Raw genomic sequence first — 21,437 nt, forward strand, 5'->3', positions numbered from 1 at the left:
TAAAGATCATAAATGTTTACTTGACATCGGAGATACTATAGATAAGAACAGCCACAGTTGGTTATACTCAAATTTTAGTGCATAGCAGGGGTTCTTTAATTAGTTTTCTAGAGAAAACAATTTATCAACTAGTTTTACTAATTGTATGAATTTAGAAAGCAGTCAATCTGGATCTTTTTTTTTTCTTTCCCTGGACGGGATTTTTACTCTGTCACCCAGGTTGAAATGCAATGGTGCAATCTTGGCTGACTGCAGCCTTCACCTCTCAAGTAGTAGGACCGTAGGTGTGCGTCACCATGTCCAGCTAACTTTTTTGTATTTTTTTGTAGAGACGGAGTTTTGCCATGTTAGCTAGGCTGGTCTTGAACTCCTGAGCTCAAGCAATCCACCCACCTCAGCCTCCCAAAGTGCTGGGATTATGGGTGTGTGCCACCGTGTCCAGCCAATCTATACTTTTAGTATTGAAAGATAGTTTTTTATTCACTTGGGATTTAGCTATGATTTTATTTTTGCTTGCTACTATACTTTGGAAAATGGTTAGTTCTGATCTCAATGACTAAACGTCTTCTAAAATAGTGCATAAACAGCTGTTTCATTCGATGCATCTTTGTTGAATATTTTAGTGTTTGCTGTGTTGTAGTTGGCACTAGAGATATGGGTTGGGAGTAGTGTTGATGGAGGTGAGGTAGGGGATATGTGCTCTCAAATTCAATTTTAGTGATTTTACAGATAGTGCTACAGGTCTTAATATCAGCCTCCTTCAAATTTAGCTATTTGTATGTCATTATATCTTTATAGTTTTTGTAAGTAAGGTTTGTTGACTATGTATTTTAGATTAGATTTGGGATACTTATTACAATAAAGGTTGTTTCATCTTAAACCAGTCAAACTGTTTCTAAATTATGACCCCTGAGCTAAAATAACGAATATATTTAAGTGGTGGGTCCATCTAATAGATCTTCGTCTTGTCTCATCTGTTTTCTTGTTACCTAGGAAATCTCAGAGTTATATGCCTCCAGGCTTCACATGTAGACATTCAGTACTATGAATGAGTGGATCAGATAGGTAGTGAGAGGCCAGAGATTCTAGCTACCTGTGTATATAACTTTAATCCTACTTCATAGCTCATTTTAACCAGTTCCAGCTTCCAGTAATTTTAAGTGAGGTAATACCAAATAAACCAACCAATAGTATCACTGCTTGTCTTTCGCAAGTATCACTTTGCAGCATTAGACTTGGTATTTCTTCTTCCTTTCAGGGAAATGTCTTTATTGCCTAAAGATCTTGTTTTCAAAGAGTATTTCTAGAGAGATGATTATATACCATTTTCTCTTCTAGAATTCCATTAGCTAATTTAACCTTTTAGAATAGCAAGGCAAATGTAATTTTGGTTTTATTTGCTTATTTTCTATGAGTTAGTGACTTTTTCCTTTTTTTCTTTTCTTTTTTTTTTTTTGAGATGGAGTCTTGCTCTGCCGCTCAGGCTGGAGTGCAGTAGCTGGATCTCAGCTCACTGCAAGCTCCACCTCCCGGGTTTGCGCCATTCTCCTGCCTCAGCCTCCCGAGTAGCTGGGACTACAGGCGCCCGCCACATCGCCCGGCTAGTTTTGTATTTTTTAGTAGAGACGGGGTTTCACCGTGTTAGCCAGGATGGTCTCGAACTCCTGACCTTGTGATCCGCCCGTCTCGGCCTCCCAAAGTGCTGGGATTACAGGCCTGATTCCTTTTTTCTTAATGGAATTTGAGTAGTTTGTGGTCAGTGGCCTTACAGTTTTTTAAAAATAGTTCCCATAAAATTATCTTGGTTATGATTTTTGTGGATTCAAAGTACTCATTGTAATTAGGGATATATTTCCTTTCTTTCCAAGGAGATATATGTGTGTTTGTTTTTTCTGAACAAAATGCAGTTCTTTTTGTGTAGGTCTTATGATCCAACCTTCTTGGTTCTTCTTTTCCTTTCTTGTTTGCCAGTATGTGTTATTTATGCTGGATTTCAGTATTTTCTCTTTCTCAAATGGATCTTACCTTTTAATTTTAACCCTCAAAATTAAGCGATCTCAACATTTTTAAGCTTTCCCATTAGAATGTAATTGCCTTCATTTAGATATACATTTCATTTTTGCTTCCCATGACTGTCTGCTTTAGTACATTGATACCCATTTTCACAGACCTCACCTTATGTTGCAGAAGAATTTCATTGTTAAGCTTAATTTGACCTTCATTGCTGTCATTTTTAAGAGTATGGCAGACTGTGGGCATAGAGGCTCACAGATGCCATCTCTGAGTGTGTTGGAGATCTTGGGTGCAAGGAGTGATGTGACTGCAAAGTACTGTTGTTTTCTTGTTTCTTTATCTTTATTCATTTTGAGACAGGGTGCCGCCCTGTCGCCCAGGCTGGAGTGCAGTGGTGGGATCACGGCTCATTACAACCTCTGCCTCCTGGGCTCAAGAGACTCTCCCACCTCAGCCTCCTGAGTAGCTGGGACTATGGGCATGCACCACCATGTCTGGATAATTTTTGTGTTTTTTGTAGAGATGGGTTTCACCATGTTGCTCAGGCTGGTCTCAAACTTCTGGACTTAAGCACTCTGCCCACCTCGGCCTTCCAAAGTGCTGGGATTACAGGCATGAGCCACCAGCCTGGCCTGTTTTTATTTTTCTTATTACTATGATTAGCTTTATCTTATTTTTGTCTTCTACAGAGCAAAACCTCTCAAAGCTTTTACGGAACTTTTGATTTTTAAAAACTTAATTGAATGTGTAATCTTCAAGATGGCACCTAAATTTTCTTATATAGCTTTGCTATGAGAAGTACAATAAACGATTGCAGTAGTTTTGTCTGCTACCAAGGCTGTCTGTGAGTAAAATTTTAAAATAAAACCTAGAAGTCATTAACTGTTTCCTGAGGAGCATTTGCTCTGCTTTTAAAAGGAAGATACAGAAGAGATAGTTGAAAAAACTTGTTTAGCTTAATTTTAAAGTGGAATGTTGATCTTTAAAAAAATATAATTCAGATACTTTAGATATTTATACTGTGTTTCAGCATTATTTATCTTATCTGGAAAAGGACAATAGTTTAGATCCCTCTCTGATTCACAGGGATCAAGAGAATAGGAAAGATTTTAGAATTGTCATATATAATATAAGCAGTAGCATTTTGAAGTGTCTTTGCTCTTTGTCAAGTGCTATATCTCTTAATCTTTTCAGTTATCAGAATTTAAATTCTGGTAAACTGACATAATGCCTTGAGCATTTTCTCTAGTACCTTTAAATTCAGTTCTTTTAGTGATACATATGAATCGCCCTTTTGTGCAGTTAACCATTTTAAAAATAGTTCTTTAAGGTAATGCTTATATAATCTCTTTCTGGTTAAGACATTTTATAATCATCCAGTTTGTCTTGCGTTGTTTTCCTCAAACTTATAAGTGATTACTCTAGTGTTCAGCTATATAAAGAAAAACATTCTATGCACTATTTTGAGAAGAACTGCTAAAATCTTTTACATAATTTGTTGAAATTTTATGCTTTTTTTTAAGTAGTCATTGATTTTTTTAACTGTAAAAATTATTTTAAAAGGTACTGCTGTAACATTGAGTGATAATTCCATGACACAGTTGTAGAGCTGTGTAAAACAAGAAAATACTGTTTTTTTAAACGGTCTTTTTTTAAAGAGGATACCATAGATGACAATGTTTGTGTTTTATAGACTTTATAAGGAAGATTATGTACTTTTCAGAAATCAATTTCAGTAATTTTACAGTTAATTTTGTAGTTGGTTTTATCAGCTATCCATTGGAATTGTTTTTCTTATTATTACTTAAACTATGGCCATTCTGAGTTGTAGGTACTACATAAACAAACAAGGTTTTGCTGCTATTAAAACTTTACTTTTCTTTCACAGAACTATTGCACAGCCAAAACATTGTACATATCTGATTCAGACAAGCGAAAGCACTTCATGTTGTCTGTAAAGATGTTCTATGGCAACAGTGATGACATTGGTGTGTTCCTCAGCAAGCGGATAAAAGTCATCTCCAAACCTTCCAAAAAGAAGCAGTCATTGAAAATGCTGACTGTATGTATGCTTTTCTTATTTGTCCCCAATTCCTACCGTGATTTAATAAGACAGACTCTTTGTTAAATTAAAAATGGCCTTTTCAATAGCCAATTAATTCTTTACTATTTTTGTGGCCCTGTTTATTGTCTCTCTTTTTTTAATCGTAAATCGACAGTATGTGGTCTAATGAAGCAGTTCTTAACCAGAGTTGGTTCCTTAGTGCTCCCAGGGACATTTTGGGGAAATGGGAGGTTTTCTCCTTCTGTTGTTATGGTGACTGGAGGGGGTGATGTTGTTGGCTTTGGGTATCTTGAGCCTATGATGCTGAATTGAATGTCCTGCAGTGTCCAAGGTAGTTCTGATTCCACAAAGAATTGATCTACCCACAGTGTCAAAAGCACCCCTTTGAAAACGCTATTAATTAAATGGGCTTTTGGCAGGCCTTCCTGAGAATCTAAACAAAATTTTAATGTGGTTGCTCTGGCAGAGACTGCTGTCTCATCAGCCTATTTTAGACTACCAAAGAAGTGTAGTCTGTGTGAACTATAAATTTAACCTTCACACCCATTTTCTTTTTTTAACTTTTATTATGAAGACTTTTTTTTTTTTTTTTTTTTTTTTGAGACGGACTCTCACTCTGTCGCCCAGGCTGGAGTGCATTGGCAGGATCTCAGCTCACTGCAGCCTCCACCTCCCAGGTTCAACCAGTCCTTCCTGCCTCAGCCTCCTGAGTAGCTGGGATTATAGGTGCCCACCATCACGCCCAACTGATTTTGTATTTTTTAGTAGAGACGAGGTTTCACCATGTTGGCCAGGCTCGTCTTGAACTCCTGACCTCAGGTGATCCACCTGCCGCAGCCTCCCAAAGTGTTGGGATTATAGGTGTGAGCCACCGCACCTGGCTGAGATTTTCAAATTTATATAAAAGGGAGAAACCAGCTACCCAACCTCAACAGGTTTTATCATTCTGTTTCATTATCTCCATCACCACCAACACCTCTTCGTCTTCTAATTGCTGAAGTATTTTAATGTAAATCTTACCCTATTGTTTCAACCAAAATTTCTGCAATAATGACTAATACATGCCTTTTTTTTTTGAAACATCGTTATACCTAACAGTTGACAGCAGCTCTTCAGTGTCATCTAATATCCTATTTCATGTACAGATTTATCAGATTGACCCAGAATGTCTTTTTATAGTTTTTTTGCTTTGTTTTGTTTTACAGTGGTTTGTTCAAACACGGGTTCAGACAAGGTCTACACATTTTAGTCTGTAATAGTTTCTTCTCACCCTGTCACACCTTTGTTTTCCTTCTGTGTCATTTATTTGTTGAAGAAACTGGATCATTTTTCTGTTGTGGAATTCCATATTCTGAGTTTGACTGATTACCTGTTTCTTTGTCTCTCTCATTTTCCATGAACTGGTGGTTAGACATAAAGTCTTTCAGAACTAGTTGGTAAAATATACATTCATTTCCTTTGGAAGTCATAATATCTAATTATCCCTTTTTTCGTGTTAGGATTGATTATAGTAGTTCAGCTGTTGTTAGTCTATTCTACTCATAAAGTTCCTCAGCAAACTTTAACCTAATGGTTTTAATAGCCATTGATGATGTTTAAATCTATTTCATTAAATGCTGCAAAGTGGTAATATTCTAATTTTTTAAATTCATAACTTCTGCATTTGTTAGCTGGAGTTTTTTCTACAAAGAGTAACTTTGCCATATCAGCTATTTGCTTCAATTGTAGTATGTAATGAAAAGGCAGGATTAGTTGCTTGTTTACTCATTTGCAGAACAATGATAACATTCCTTGAAAGAGACCAGTGGGGTTTCAGAGTTTTTGTTTTGTTTGCTTTCTTTTCATTTTATTACGAGCTCATGGGTTTTTTTTGTTTTTTGTTTTTTTTTTTTTTTTGTATTGGTTGTATTTTAGTCCACTCAGTCCACTAATATCACTTAGTTTTATTATGGAAAATTTCAAACACACTCAAGTAGACAGAGTTGCATCATAAAATGAAACCTCTTATGTTCATTCTCTAACTTCAACAGTGATCTTAAATTCAACCAACCTTATCTTCATCTATACCTGTACTCCAGGCCCACTTTCTTCTGCCCCTATTTTAGTTTGATGGATATTCAATCAATGTTCAAATGTAAAATGGTCTAAAGTGTTATTTTAAAAATCAGATTGCTTGAATCAAAATTCAGATCTACCACATAGTACAGTTTATATTGTGACATGTCCTTGAGTATAATCTATGAACAATCCCCCACCGCCCCGCGCCACACACACACACCAACTCTTGCAATTTATTTAAGTAAGTTGAGACATTTGGCCACTAGAGATTTCCACATACTGGATTTTGCTAATTTCATTTATTTGGTGTAGTTTAATATATTTTCTGTAAAATTGGTAGAGTCAAAAAGAAATAGAGCGTGGGCACTAGTTGGAAAGATAGATTTCATTCAGTACTGTTGCAACGGGGGAAAATAGAACCAAGTTCCATTTCAGAATACAACAAAGATAAGTGGGGATGAAGCAGAGTGAGAGGGTCAATGGATGGAAACTTACTAAAAGGAGACATCAAAGGTAGAAGGTTTCTTTCTGACCTGACTTAGGATTTGTGCTAAAGGCAGGCCAAGATGATCATAGATCCAGAGTGGGGGATAATTTAGGAGGATTCTTGCTACAACTGAGCTAAACAGACTGATGACAGGGCTCAAGGACGAATACTAGTTGAATGCTCAGAGCAGCCTGCTTAAAAGTTTGGTCAAGGAGAGTTTAGTCTAGAATCGTGATCGGATTTAAGTTTGTTGTCGTTTGTTTCTTGTTTTCTTGCTGGAAGGCAATACCTACTTCAAAGGTGGTGGTGTGTTCTCCTGCACTAGGAGGTATATTATGTTTGTATTCAGGCTATTTGCATTTCAAATTACATGGTTTTATATAACTGCTTTAACTTTGTGTTTGTACTGAATATTAGTTTCTTGATGACAGAGAACATATTTCACTTTCAGAATATTTTTCTGCTTACATAGATTTATTTTCAAGAAATTTCATACAGTACTTTAAGGTATTTAGAAGAAAGTAGAATTTTCTAAAATCGCAGTATGCAGAGGCATTTACCATCAACTCTGATAAACATCCTTCTAGTCCCTTTTCTATGTGTGTATTCTGTGTAATTGGATACATACATTTCTATGCATGTATTCTGTATAATAATTTCTATGCGTGTATTCTGTGTATTAAAAATATATACATTTGCCTAGTGGAACCACAGCGTACAGAGTATTTTATAGTCTGCTTTTCCATTCAGTGATATTCCAGGAAAATATTTTCTTACCAGTATATTTAGATACATATCCTTTAAATAGGTCATCATTTAAATTTCTACTGTCTAACATTCATTATTTTAAAAGTAAGTTTTTCTGTAATAATCAGCACCACATTAAACATACTGTGTAGCTTTCACTTTAAAATTATTTTTATGGACATTTGATATCATTAGCTTGACATTATTAATAACAGTTACCTTGACTTCTTTTTTTGGTGTCATCTATACTGTCTTGGAAAGTGAAAATATTTGTCAAACTGTTAAATGATAAGAAAGAATAATTATACACTGCCAAGCAGAATTTCCTTCTTTTGCTCCCTCCCCACCTTTTGCTCCAGTCACATAAATAAGAGCTCTTTTTTCTTTGCAGTATGCATTGCCTCAGGAACAAAGGTGGCTCTGTTTAATCGACTACGATCCCAGACAGTTAGTACCAGATACTTGCATGTAGAAGGAGGTAATTTTCATGCCAGTTCACAGCAGTGGGGAGCATTTTTTATTCATCTCTGTGAGTATAAAAATGTGCAATGAATGTTTTTAGTGTGAAATCGTTAAATTCTTTTGATGAGATATATGGCTATATTAAGTTTTGTCATTTGCTAATCATAAAATGAATTCAAAAAGGTAACAATTTGATTTCTTTTTCCACCTACTGTAGTGGATGATGATGAATCAGAAGGAGAAGAATTCACAGTCCGAGATGGCTACATCCATTATGGACAAACAGTCAAACTTGTGTGCTCAGTTACTGGCATGGCACTACCAAGATTGGTATGGCTCTACTTTTGCTTTAGTGATAACGTGAAGTAAAAATTAATTCTTTAAACAGCAAAGTCACAACATTCAAATGGAAAAACACACCTCAATTTTATGCTTTTAATTTTAAAAGGTGTGTTAGTAATCAGAGCTGTTTATAATTGACAGTTATACTGTACCTTATTTCAGAAATGCTTTAAGGTAATTAACCAGTTTTTACAAGTACATTCTTAATGATTTTTTCTTAAATGATTTCCAATATATTTTGGTGGCAATTTGCTTTTTAGCTGTTTATCTGAAGATGTTCAGTAGAGGGCACTATAAATTACATTTCTTTTCTTTACTAATTCAGATAATGTATTCATTTTTTTGTGGTACCTGCCATATCCCAGTGTAGGACCAAGTTTTCATAAAGAAGAAATTCTTATTTCTTTTAAAATATAAGCATAGTTTTTGTTAGCTTACTGTCTCACAAGAAGATAGATTTATTAAAACTTAAATAAAATTGGTGTTTCTAACTTTGGGAGAGGGACATAGGATTTAGGGCTTTTGTTCAGTAGAAGACATTGAAACTCAGCCACGCATGGTGGCTCATACCTGCAATCCCAGCACTTCAACAGGTGAAGGCAGGAGAAGGAGAGGTGACTAGCCCTGGCATCACTTGAGCTCAGGAGTTCGAGACTAGCCCTGGCAACATGGTCAGACCCTGTCTTTACCTTGCCCTCCCCCCACCCCCCCCCCAAAAAAAATTTAGCCAGGCGTGGTGGTGTACACCTGTAGTCTCAAGCGGAAGTGGGAGGATCACTTGAGCTTGGGAGGTCAAGGCTACAGTGAGCGGTGATCGTACTACTGAACTTTAGCCTGGGCAACAGAGTGAGATCCTATCTCAACAACCACAAAAAAGGAGATCTTAAACTGTAAAAACTGCTTTTGTTAGTAAAATGAAACCAAAAGTCCTCTATAGTGCCACCCCCTCCCAATTTTCCCTTTCCTTTTCTGAAACAATACAATTTATTTATATTCAAGATGAAGGGGATTTATGAGTAAGTTTCATTCAAGGTCAGACTGAAGAGGTTGGGTGAGTAGAAGAACATTTAGTATTAATGTTCCTAAGCATGCCTTCAATTTATTTTTTTGGTGCAATATTCCACTGGCTTTTATTTTCTGGGGCCATTTCAGCAGAGGCCGGGTTGATCTACAATTTTCTAAGCCAGTTTTTCATTTCTTTGTTACTGTTATTTCTTTTTGCCCTCTGTCGTAATTGTACAAGGTGATTTTATTTCCCATGTCAATGCAATAAGCTAAAGACATGAAGTATAGTAATAGTAATCTGTAAAGCTTTGCAGTTGAGACAGATTATAATAAAAAGGGTAACATTAGGGAATGAAGGGCATGAAAAACAGAGCAGGAGACAGAAGCAAGCACAAAATCTGAATCAGCATTTATTCATTTTTTTCTCTTCTCATTCACTTTCTCTGTTCCAAAAATGATGTTTGTTTGCTTTAGTGTTAAATGCTTGTACTGCAGAAGCACAATTTAGGAGGATGATTCTGATCACCAATACTTTATAATACAAACCACTTAGAAGACAGACCCAAATTTAAAACAGTGTTTTCATTTATAGTTGTTTGTAAAGTACCAGTAGTCTGCCTTACTTGAAAGTCGTCATTAATTGAAGTTTTTACACTCAAAACTGTATGGCTTTATATAAAAATGTTGCAATAAAACATTAACTTACTAGAAAAAGTTGCAGTACCATTATTAAGATGCTGATAAATAAATCTTTCTAGGGGTTTCATGACTGAGGAATTCTGACATGCAAAGTCGAGTGCCTCTCCTCATCGAGTTTACATTTTGGTAGGGTGATAAACCAAATACCCATGTAAAGGATTTATGTAGTGATGAGAAGACAAAACAAGATAATAAAGGGATAGAGAATTGGAAGAGCACTTAGAGAGGTCAGGGAAGTCTTTTTGAAGGCGCAGTATTTGAAGAGACCAGAATGAAGTGAAAGAACTGCCAACTGAGGGAGGAGCATTTCAGGCAAACAGAACAAGTACAGAACTGAAGGCAGGGGATGTGTGATGACTAGTAAAGAAACCAATGGAGCTGGAGCGGAGGGAGGAGAGGTCAAGTGGCAAGAACTGAAGCTGTAAGATTAGTACTGGGCAAGATCTTATAGGATCCCTCTCTGTATCTAGGGTTAAGACTTCATATTATCTCTCTATGTTAGAAGGCCACTGGAGGGTTTTAAACGTAATGGCCCATTTTTGTTTAGAAGCATACGTCTGGCTGCTGGGTGGAGAAGAGAGCATAGCGATGTGGCCGTGGAAGCAGGGAGACAGGTGCTTGGATTGTTGTTGTAATTGAGGCAGGAGTTGATAGTATCTTAGACCTAGGATCATAGTAGTAAAGTGTTGAGGGGTGACAGATTTGTTTGAAAGTGGATCTGATGGAATTTACTGGGAGACTGGATGGTTGGATATGAGAGAAAGCAAGGCATTAAGGATAACTTAAGGTTTTTGGATTGAGTGAATGTTGGTGCCATTTATTGATCTAGATGAGTTGGGGAAGGATCAAGTTTAGGAGGAAATCAAAAAATCTGTTTTTGATATGGTAACCTTGAGATGCCTGTTAGACATCATAAGTGGAAATGTTGAATAGGTAGTTAAGTGTACATACAAGTTGAATGCAGGAGAGAAGATAAGTCTGGAGATAATAAATTTAGAAGTTGTCAACCTTTAAATTTTAAACAGTATATATTATAAAGAGCGAAAAAGAGGGCTGAGAACTCGCCTCTGGGCATTCTAAAGGTCAGTTGGAGCAGGTGTGGTTCTGAAGGCAAAATGTGTTGAGAGCTTCTGAGAAAATGAAGTAAAATGTGGACAGAAAAGTGTCATGAGATGCACCTGTCTGGAAATCCTTGGTGGCTTTGAAAAGCAGTTGTAATGGAGTCTGAGATAAAAGGGGAGAGATTGTAGGAGATTGGACAGTGAGGAAGAGGCGTTTGCAGAGAAACAGGTAGTGAGAGGGAGGGACAGGCATGTAGTCAGGGTTTTCTTTACTTTTGATTTTGAGATGAGCGATACTTATGTTTGTATGTTGTTGGAAGTGATGGATAGAAAAGGAAACTACGAGTAAAAGTTCTGTGTCAAATCTTGCTATTCATCATCATCATCTCCTTAGCCATTAATTCTAGGTGTCAAGTGTCATATAGGGTTTGATAGTATTATCTTTCAGATATTCATGTGTTTTGTGGACTAGTTGGATTATAAGATTTAGAGATCATTTGGACAGGCAGCCAGCCCTGGGATCAGGACATATTCTGATCCTTCAGCTACTAAACTGGTAATTTTTAGCAATTTATCTGACCTTTCTAAGCCCATTTTGTAATCTATAAAATGAGTTTAATTTTGTTATGTTTTTAAATACGTAAGTTTTGGATAATGGATATAAGATGTTTGCACTGACAGTAGCCTTCTAGAGATTTTTCTGTTTGATGTTGGAATATTTGTCATTTTATGCATATTATTGGAAAATATCATCAGAACTTGCTATTCAAAATATGGTCTGTAGGCCAGCAGTATTAACATCGCCTGGGATTTTGTTAGAAATGCAGAATATCAGACCCCACAAGGGTCCTGCTAGATCAGAACCTGTGTTTTTCACAAGAACCCCAGCTCATTTGAGTGCGCATTTATGTTTGAAAAGTACTGACCTAGAAAACAAGTGCCTGCCTGCCTGATTTTTTTTTTTTTAGATGTTCAGGGAAGAGGGTAACAATTTCTATATTCTGACCTGCTTGCAATCTAAAAGTGTTTTTTATTCCTAGTCTTTTTGTTTGTGAATGTTTTTATATATGTAGGCATATGACAAATAACTGTGATGTATTATTATACAGTATATAACTTCTATGTACTTTTGATGTTGTACACAAGGAGAATCCTTTCCATGTGTTGATGACCCTTTATTTCTTAATTGTTAAATATAGATAATTAGGAAAGTTGATAAGCAGACCGCATTATTGGATGCAGATGATCCTGTGTCACAACTCCATAAATGTGCATTTTACCTTAAGGATACAGAAAGAATGTACTTGTGCCTTTCTCAAGAAAGAATAATTCAATTTCAGGTATGTTTTTAAATTACTGGTGAAATCTGAAATATACAAACTGTGAGGTTAGCAGCTTGCAAAAATATGAAATTTTCATTTGCTGTTAATTATATACAAATACATGAAGCTATACACAGATAGGGATCTCAGGTATGAGCATCCTTAACACACAATCCTCAGACATGCAAGCAATCCTTCCTCAAGGAAGAACTCAAAATTATGAAAACATTCTCAGAGAAACAGTTAACATCTAGTTCTAGGGTTCTTAATTGAAGAACAAAGAGCCCCTCAGGATATCCAAAAATAGATTTTCAGTGCTCATTGAATCCTCTGAAATTGTGTGCAAACATTGTATAGACGAAGCATTTTTCTGGGTGAAGGCTCAAAATCTCATCAGATTTACATTGTGGTTTCCCAAGATAGTAATGATGACATGCTTTAAAAGCTAATGTTTTACATTTTCTCAGAAGGCTTTCATGAGGTTATGACATGGGCAGATGATTTAATAAGATAGTTACAGTTTCATGTGAAACTCCTTTCCAGAGAGATGGCCACACACACACTGATGGGCATGCTGAGTCCCTGGTCTAGGTGTGTTAAGGAAGGGGTAGGTGCTTTGCCTTCCCATCTTGATTCCCTCCTATGGAATGTGCATAAGCTTCTAGCTGTTGCCTAAACATGAGGACCCCCATTCTCTTTCTTAGGAGTCCCCGAAGAGTTTTAAACAGCCATTTACATCACAGATATTAATCTGCTATTAATGAAATTTGTACCTGCATTGGTGTACTCATGGTTGCTGTGAAAGTTATTATTATTTAATATGTCACTGAAATAGTTTGTATTATAAGAAAAACTGCTGTCTATGGGGTTTCTGTATTAGTATTCTGTTTGTGTTTATGTAGGGATGGGCAAAGCACCATGCTTTAGAAAGTTTATAAGTTTTTACTGAATTCTCTTCTTAACTCTTGTCTGAGGGTTACTCTGGTAAAATCTTCTTATACTCTTAATACAAACTGTATAAAACTTAGTTTCTAAACTTCTTTCTTTATTAGGCCACTCCATGTCCAAAAGAACCAAATAAAGAGATGATAAATGATGGCGCTTCCTGGACAATCATTAGCACAGATAAGGCAGAGTATACATTTTACGAGGGAATGGGCCCTGTCCTTGCCCCAGTCACGCCTGTGCCTGTCGTAGAGAGCCTTCAGGTGAGACTACCTAGTCCAAGTTGGCCTTTAGCTCTTTGCAGCTACTCTCAGCTCTGACTTGGCATCATTTCATTTCATGGGAGTTTTGATTTTTCTCCAATTGTCTGATTTGGGGGTTTTTATATTCACCATTTGTTGATTAAAAAAAAAAACAAAATTAGGAGGAGCGTACTTGCCAGAAAATTTAAATTTAAATAAACTTGTATGTTATCTTGAAATGTTTTTAGCTAGCTTTGTAATAAAAAAAATTTTAATTGCCCTTTTTTTAAACAAATGAAAGTTGAATGAGAATCTAATTTGTGTACTTTAATGAAAAATGAAAAGTTTTCTCAGTGTTGTGATTTTCTGTGAATTGCAGTTGAATGGCGGTGGGGACGTAGCAATGCTTGAACTTACAGGACAGAATTTCACTCCAAATTTACGAGTGTGGTTTGGGGATGTAGAAGCTGAAACTATGTACAGGTACTTGATAAAACTTTTTCATCATCCAGAGGTTGTGAGGGGTGTGGGTACAGGAGATTCTTTCCTGGCATTGATTGTAATGTATTAAACAACCTTGTCTTAAGTCTCATTTTTAACATGTACTTTGCTTTTTAAAGTGCTTTTAAGTGATTTATATTTCCTCCTCAGGTGTGGAGAGAGTATGCTCTGTGTCGTCCCAGACATTTCTGCATTCCGAGAAGGTTGGAGATGGGTCCGGCAACCAGTCCAGGTTCCAGTAACTTTGGTCCGAAATGATGGAATCATTTATTCCACCAGCCTTACCTTTACCTACACACCAGAACCAGGGCCGCGGCCACATTGCAGTGCAGCAGGAGCAATCCTTCGAGCCAATTCAAGCCAGGTGCCCCCTAATGAATCAAACACAAACAGCGAGGGAAGTTACACAAATGCCAGCACAAATTCAACCAGTGTCACATCATCTACAGCCACCGTGGTATCCTAACTACCGTCTTTTTGCTAGGACTTAAACTGACTTGAGTGTGGCAAAAAGTCAAAAAAGGAGAAAAAATGAACAATCTTTTGTGGTTTCTTGGGAAAACTTTTCATACCAGGTGATATATTCAAAAACCCCGTTATCTCTCTGCAAGTGCTGATTTGAAATGCAGAAGCCACAGTTTAAAAAAAAAAAAAAGTCAAAATGTACAAACTATTGGAAATCAAGTTTTTCAGCTGTTTGGTTGGTTGGTTGGTTGGTTTTTGTTTGGTTTTGTTTAAATGGGCAAGAAGTAAATAATGTGGCTGGAATACAAGTTGAACAAACTAGAAGACACAAATCTAACACAGTTTTTATGGACCAAGGAACTTGTATATTGTATAAGCTTTAGTAAAAGGTACATTTTCACCATACCTTTTTTTATATCACGGTATTATAGTACACCTTGTTACCAAATAGGTTGTTCTCTTCCCCACCTACCTTTGAGCTTTTGCTCTAAAATACATTCAGGTTCCAAGCCTGACCATGCTTGTTTAATCTAATTGTCATACTCTTCCAGGTTTTTTTTTTTTTTTTTGGTCTAGGCTGGAACTTTTTTCTTTTATTTTCAGCTGAAGTCTTATGACTTTTCGTGAGTCAAAATTGTTTGGATTTCAGCAAGTCAAATCTTGTAAAGGACTATGTATTTTTTTTTAAGATTATATGAAGTCTGTGCAAAAGCTTTAAAAAAAATGCCTCTGCCTTGCCTGCAATACATGCAATGTATGTTAACTTAGTCTCTCTTCTCAGACACTGTTGGTAGTAATTTTTGTGTTTTCCTTTTTTTTTTTTTTTTTTTTTTAATGAACTTACAGTGGTTATCCGAGAGGTTCTAACATTCACATGCAATTTGGTGTGGCCATTTAGCCATTAATGAGTTAATGGCACAGAACATGTTGATATTTGAAGTGTTCTCTCCCCTTTTCCCGTAACGTAAATACATAATGTGTGTTCCAGGATTTGTTCAGGTTTTTCCCCCCTCCTAATCTTGTACATAACTTGTATTATGTGTAAGTTAAACATTTTATTTTGAACTTGGAATGTTCCCAGTGATTTCATTCAGCAGGGTATTTTCTGCCTTGTTGGCAAGTGACAAAATATATGGGAAGTATTTGCTACCAGTTGGTAGATGGTGCCCTTATGGTAGAATGAGGAAAATGTCAGCAAAAGCATGTTTTATTATCTTTACTTTTTTGGGGGGGTTGGAGGGGGTAGCTAGCCAGAACATCATTGTAATCTTAAAACATAAGATGCTTTTATTAGATGATCAACTAAAATAGCTGGAAGACAGTACTTTAGAAACAGATAGTTGTAAGATTATAAATGCAAATGTAACTTATGTTTTCATTTTTTTCTCTGCCTTTTTTGTTTGTTTTCTCTTTTCCAGTACTGAGCATCTCCACAAATGTCTCCTAACTCAGAAAATGTTTCTTTTCTTTTCAGTTGAGATTTGGTTGCATTCAGGGTTGTATGTTGGCCTTGCCTGCTAAGGCCAGTTTTACCTTGCTTTCATTCCTGAACTTTGGTTATGCTTTTGTTTGGTTTCTTCGAAATTGCAGCAGACTCATTGGGCTACATTTAGTACAGGAACCACGTGTGTAATGTTATACGACACAGTCTAGTAATACAATCATCCCTCTTAGAGTAAAAACTACCTCTAGATTGTGGTAAGCTTTTACTGTCCCATAAAACAGGAGCCACAGTACCTTATGAATGCAAAACTGTAACTTCCTACAGTGTTTCCCTACAGAACATTGTCTTTCTGGTGTCCTGGGCTGTTTTGAAAAAGTTTCCATTAATAGACTTTTTAGAAATTATTATTAGTAGCATTTTTTTTTTCAGCTTCGCTGTCTTCATCACTCACTCTGTGCTCAGACTATGCCACTGTAAATATTCTTCCTAACATCTTTAAATCGCCTTGTCCTCGGTTTTCAAGGGGAAAGTCATTTGTAAAGCACATTAGGTGATTAAATCAGTTATTGCAGTTTTCTCTTACTGCAAGCCTTTTTAATCACCCCCAGGCTGCATTTTATTCTGTATCGCCTTTTTTCTTCAAATCTACTCCAGTCACTCACTTCTCTCTTATAAGCTAATCCTGCCTCACACCTTAAATCTGTTTCAGTGATCAAGGGCAGAACTCATTGTGGCCTTATCTTTCTTTGTTGTAACTGTTCACCGTCTCTTTCTTACAGACCGCTTATTTCTGAGGAGTAGTTACTCCTCTCTGTGGAGTCATGGCAGGAGTCATTACACAGTGCTTTTGTTCAGAGCATGGACATGTTCCTAGTGCTGCTTTGCTTTAACGGCCACAAGTTTCCTCCACTTCCTAGGTTTGGTATTTAGTTAAGGAATCATATTAAATTAACCAATAACAAAAGAGATACTTTTGAAGAACTATTCCTTACCCATTTTGTAGCTCAAAATAATTTTCAAGTTCATGACTTTGTTAAAATGAACTTGTGCTTTTTTAACAAAACGTTTGTTTTATTTTGATTGTTTCTTTACATAGGATAATTGAAATATTATACTGTAAACCCTTTTCTCTCTCTCTCTCTCTCTTTTTTTGAAAAGTCCAAGAATCTACTTATACAGGCATTTTCCCCACCTATTTTGGCCATTCTTATACCACAGACTAAAAAGTGAAATGATTTGTCCGTTGTAGCTTATTGTTTATCAGTAGTTATTTTGTCAGCTGCTTAAATTTTTTCTTTCATGGTTTTGTGAATCATTTTCAGTAGGTAATTTATAGGAACCTTGTCCTCTGGTTATAGTAGACTGTGTCCCCTCCTCCAGTGATGGCATTATTAGACATGCTGATCATTTACCCGCAAAAAGATTCTCTTCTTAGAATGGTGAGTGCTTCAGTTATAGTATGTTTGAATTTTTAAAAATTCTGTTTTAGAAATGTATCTTATGCTCTTATGACTTTATGCAATTTCTAAACATACACATAGAAGCTGAGTCTCTGATCCAATATGTTTTTATTTGTTCCATTTAATTTATCACATAGATTGAGAAGGCAAGCTAAAAGCTTTAAAAATGCCCTTTATATTTTGAGTGATTTCAGAGTTGAACACTAGTATACTATCTAAATTTGCTGCTCATTTCTTTAAACTGTGGCAATTAAAGGCATCCTTATACATGACTTAATCGTGAAATGTTTGTCACTTTTACTGCACAGACTTATCTGCAATCATAACTGGTTAGTTTTTTTTGTTTTGTTGTTTTTAATGAAACTGGTACCATCTGTGCTTTCACAAAAAACTTCCAATGCCGTTTTTGAGAACTAACCTAACTAGTCTTGCTAACCAGAAAATCCACTGGGGAGGAGGTTCCTTTTGAAACAAAATGCTGTTCAGTTAGTAACCAAGTTACTTTGATTTCAAAAGCAGCTGTGTTTCTGATGAGTACTGAACAAATGTGTGTAATTTTCTGTGCCAGACTTACACTTTGTTTTCAAGCACTGCAATGTGGGATGGATGGTTAGAAACAATAATATATTAGGGTTTCTGTTTAACCCTTTCAGGACTGAAATGTATCTCCTTTTGTTAATTTCCCCCTGTGTCGTGATAAATGTTTGCCAGCATTCAGTACTGTGTTGGTCCAGATGTAGGTTTATATGCTCATTTTTAGCTTATTTCTTGTACCTTGCAGCATGCTCTACGCATTCAGTCCTTAAGGGGTTTATCTTACAAACTGTGCGCCTGTAAGGTTTATTAGCAATAAGATAGAAAATTGAGCAAGTTTATACCATAATTTTGTAGAAAAAAAGAATCTGCTCAGTTCCATATTTCATCCATGAAAAACTTGCAATATGAGCAGTTTCAAGGAATAAATAAAAAGGAAATGTAAACCATTGTAAAAGTCTTCTGTCGAATGTGCCTGATGCATGTATTATCGTCTTTGATTTCAGAATACTTCATAAAGATAAATTTAAATTCTATATTATAGTTGGTGTATTTACAATCTTACCATGTATATCACATCAAAGTGATAGCTCTACTAATTTAATTTCCATGTCAATGTTTTTAACTATGTAGTGCTTTAAAGAGATTTTTTCCCCCATGTAAATGGTGAAATGGGCTTTGTCACTCAAGGGGCATCTCTCTCGAATCAGAATCATTTAAAGCTGATTTCAACAAAATTGGAGAATATTACTTAGCAATAACTTGCTTTTCCAATATAAGATGGTCATTTTGTCTGGTATAGGAAGGAACACATAATAGTTTATCTTTTGGGGATGGGGAGGGGTCCTAGAAGTGGGGATAGTATTCTTTAATATGAAACAAAGGTAAATGGGGAAGTTACGTAAAGTTTTTTTTTTTTTGGACGGAGTCTTGCTCTGTCGCCCCTGAGCTGGAGTGCAGTGGCACAGTCTTGGCTCACTGCAACCTCTGCCTCCCGAGTTCAAGTGATTCTTCTGCCTCAACCACCCCAGGAGGTGGGATTACAGGCATGCGTCACTGCAGCTGGCTAATTTTTGTATTTTTAGTAGAGACAGGGTTTCACCATGTTGACCAGGCTAGTCTTGAACTCCTGACCTCAGGTGATCCGCCTGCCTCCCAAAGCCACTATGCCCAGCCCATAATTTTTAAATCATAGCAAGTTCAGTTGTTATTGACCTGCCCAAAGAAAGAATCTAAGTTATGAGGATTTTGCAAAAGACATCTTGCTATATACTCATTGTTAAGTTAGAAACAAACATTTAGTTGGGATTTGAATTGTGAGGCCTCCAGAGGTTGAGATTGATAGTGAGTCACTTGATTTAGAATTTAGAATAATCTTGTATTTCTTGCTGTAAGTACTGCATGGTTACTTTAATCTTACAAAAAATAACATTAAATATATTGGTTTTTTTGGGTCATTGAACCCCTAGATGGCCACCAGTTATGATGATGTGCAAGCCAATTTAGTTTCCAAATCTAGTGAGTCAGCGCAGAATGAAGTTTCCCCTCTAAAGTAACAACAGCAGCAACAAACTGGAAAGATACACTAAAAAGGAAACCCTAACAGAAAGTTTGATACTAGAAAACATTTAAGGAAGACAGATGAAGCTGTTGTATATAAAGTACAAATGAGACCATTTCATCAAAGAGGTCGAGCTGTAAGCCTAAAGCCCTGTAAGGACCTGTAAGACTGGATGGTTATGCCCATGGTTTTTTGTGTTCAGAGTAAGGCTGTCCATATGCCTGGCACATAGGTATTCAACAGAGTTAGATGAAGCTGAAACGTTCACCTGTATAGAACTCAGGACTAATCTTGGTTTATAGAAAATGCAGGTAAATACTCTTTAATACAGAAAAGTGAAAAGGTTGTAACTAGTTTCTTATAAGAAGCATACTAAATGCAAATGGGTTATTTTATAACTATTGGAATTTACATGCTGTTTTGCTTTGAGGGAGGCGCTTTAAATTCTGATGTTCTGTGGAAATTTTTTAAAAAGGTAAGTATGAGGTGTAGGTATATCTACCATTAAGCTTTTCATCTCCTTCCAGTCCACTGTACTGTCATTCAGTGCATGTGAGCATATAGGTCAGTCAGTTTCTTGCTTCTTTACCTGTTTGATAATTTTTACCGGTGCTGGGCAGAGGCGGGGTGCTCATATTTACTTGCATTTCAGACTATCTAGAAACACTCCCCCACCTTCATCATATAAAGGAGTAAGGAGTGTGACTAGGTTACTCCTGTAGTGGCCTGGAGCTGGCTCTGGCAGCTTTTCTTTTCTCCCAGAACTTTTTCCTCCCTTCTAGGCTGCCCTCCCCTTTATTCTTCCTCACCACACAACTCAAAAATCAGGGCTTCTGGTTTTCTTCTGCTCATTAAACCTTCATGACTGAGTTCTTATTGTGGTGGTCAGATATTTATATTTAGATGATACAAGGAAAAGTCTGGGGGAAAAATATGACTCCTTTGCTAACATTCTTAGTTCCCCTGGCCAAGCCTCATACTTGAATATGCGCTAGATTACACAAAGCTAGGGAGAGTGATCATGGATACCTTAAAGCAAGCTTGTCCAACCCGCGGCCCAGGATGGCTTTGAATGTGGCCCAACACAAATTTGTCAACTTTATTAAAACTTGAGATTTTTTTGCGTTTTTTTTTTTTTTTTTTTTTTTGAACTATCATTAGCATTAATGTATTCTTTGTATGGCCCAAGACAATTCTTGCAGTGTGGTCCAGGGAAGCCTAAAGATTGGACACTCCTGTCTTAAAGCATTTTTTCATCTTGAAGGTAATGGATCTTCATCTATAAATAGAACTAATAGTCATTTCTAACTTCAGGTTAGACCTCATGTTTCTGGACCTCACATTGGCTTTAGGAAGACCCAAACTCAGAGGACCAGAGTATGAAATCATGGCAGAGATTTATGCTCAAATCATAAACACCATCCTGCCATTGATTATCATCTGGTGGCTGATTCTGCAGCTCTCCATTGCTAATTTGTTTCATTTAAGTGGGGGGAAATGATGCATAGTTAGGAGAGGACACAAAAAGCTCCTTTCTGTCCTGCCCATCCAGCCCTAGTTTAGCTTCAACGCACAAGTATCTGCTTTGGCTGTCCTCAGGTTTAGAGATCATTTTGTCTTGGTTTTTCCAGGAGCAACAGGAGCTCAGTGCTGAGGCCTGGTTTTTGCTTGTTCTTTCAAGAAAACAGTGATAATGGTTGTTTCGCATTTAATACTTCAGAGGTTTAAAAATGTAGACCTTCACTATGATAGCTGTTATTGGACACTTCAAAATATTTTCCATCTTAGTTTTGTCCTGCAGTTTGGAAATCTTTTATCATAGGAGTGGCTTATCTACGGGACTGGAATGCGTTCCCTCTTTTCTATCTTTAAATACCTGATCAGGATTCCATTTTGCAGGTGAGAATAACTGGTCATGCGAGCCTGGGTCACTTGCCTCTCCCTGTACACTTTGAAACATCAGTTAAAAGGAACCTCTAGAAGCTGTTTAGTTTCTCTGGTGAGAGGCCTGGAGGTTGCTAGGA

The 21,437-nt window shown here is 36.7% G+C and overlaps 1 protein-coding gene across 2 annotated transcripts in view; it reads left to right on the forward strand.

Moving 5' to 3' along the window:
• The window catches only part of RBPJ (recombination signal binding protein for immunoglobulin kappa J region), a 118,280-nt gene extending 99,895 nt beyond the window's left edge, over positions 1–18,385 (forward strand). Inside the window, exons 6-12 of one of the 2 annotated variants that reach the window (XR_001881463.1) lie at positions 3,902–4,075; positions 7,762–7,899; positions 8,050–8,162; positions 12,139–12,279; positions 13,314–13,469; positions 13,828–13,931; positions 14,100–18,385. Coding sequence is in view for 1 of the 2 variants with exons in the window: in XM_017851915.1 (XP_017707404.1) it covers positions 3,902–4,079; positions 7,762–7,899; positions 8,050–8,162; positions 12,139–12,279; positions 13,314–13,469; positions 13,828–13,931; positions 14,100–14,415 (1,146 nt within the window). In the remaining variant the exon portion in view is untranslated. Of the gene's footprint in view, positions 1–3,901; positions 4,080–7,761; positions 7,900–8,049; positions 8,163–12,138; positions 12,280–13,313; positions 13,470–13,827; positions 13,932–14,099 lie in introns of both variants that reach the window. The other variant, XM_017851915.1, reaches the window with a different exon arrangement.
• The last annotated feature ends 3,052 nt before the right edge of the window (positions 18,386–21,437 follow it).

The sequence above is a fragment of the Rhinopithecus bieti genome, unplaced genomic scaffold (assembly GCF_001698545.2).
Source record: "Rhinopithecus bieti isolate Rb0 unplaced genomic scaffold, ASM169854v2 scaffold_2294, whole genome shotgun sequence".
NCBI lineage: Eukaryota > Metazoa > Chordata > Mammalia > Primates > Cercopithecidae > Rhinopithecus > Rhinopithecus bieti.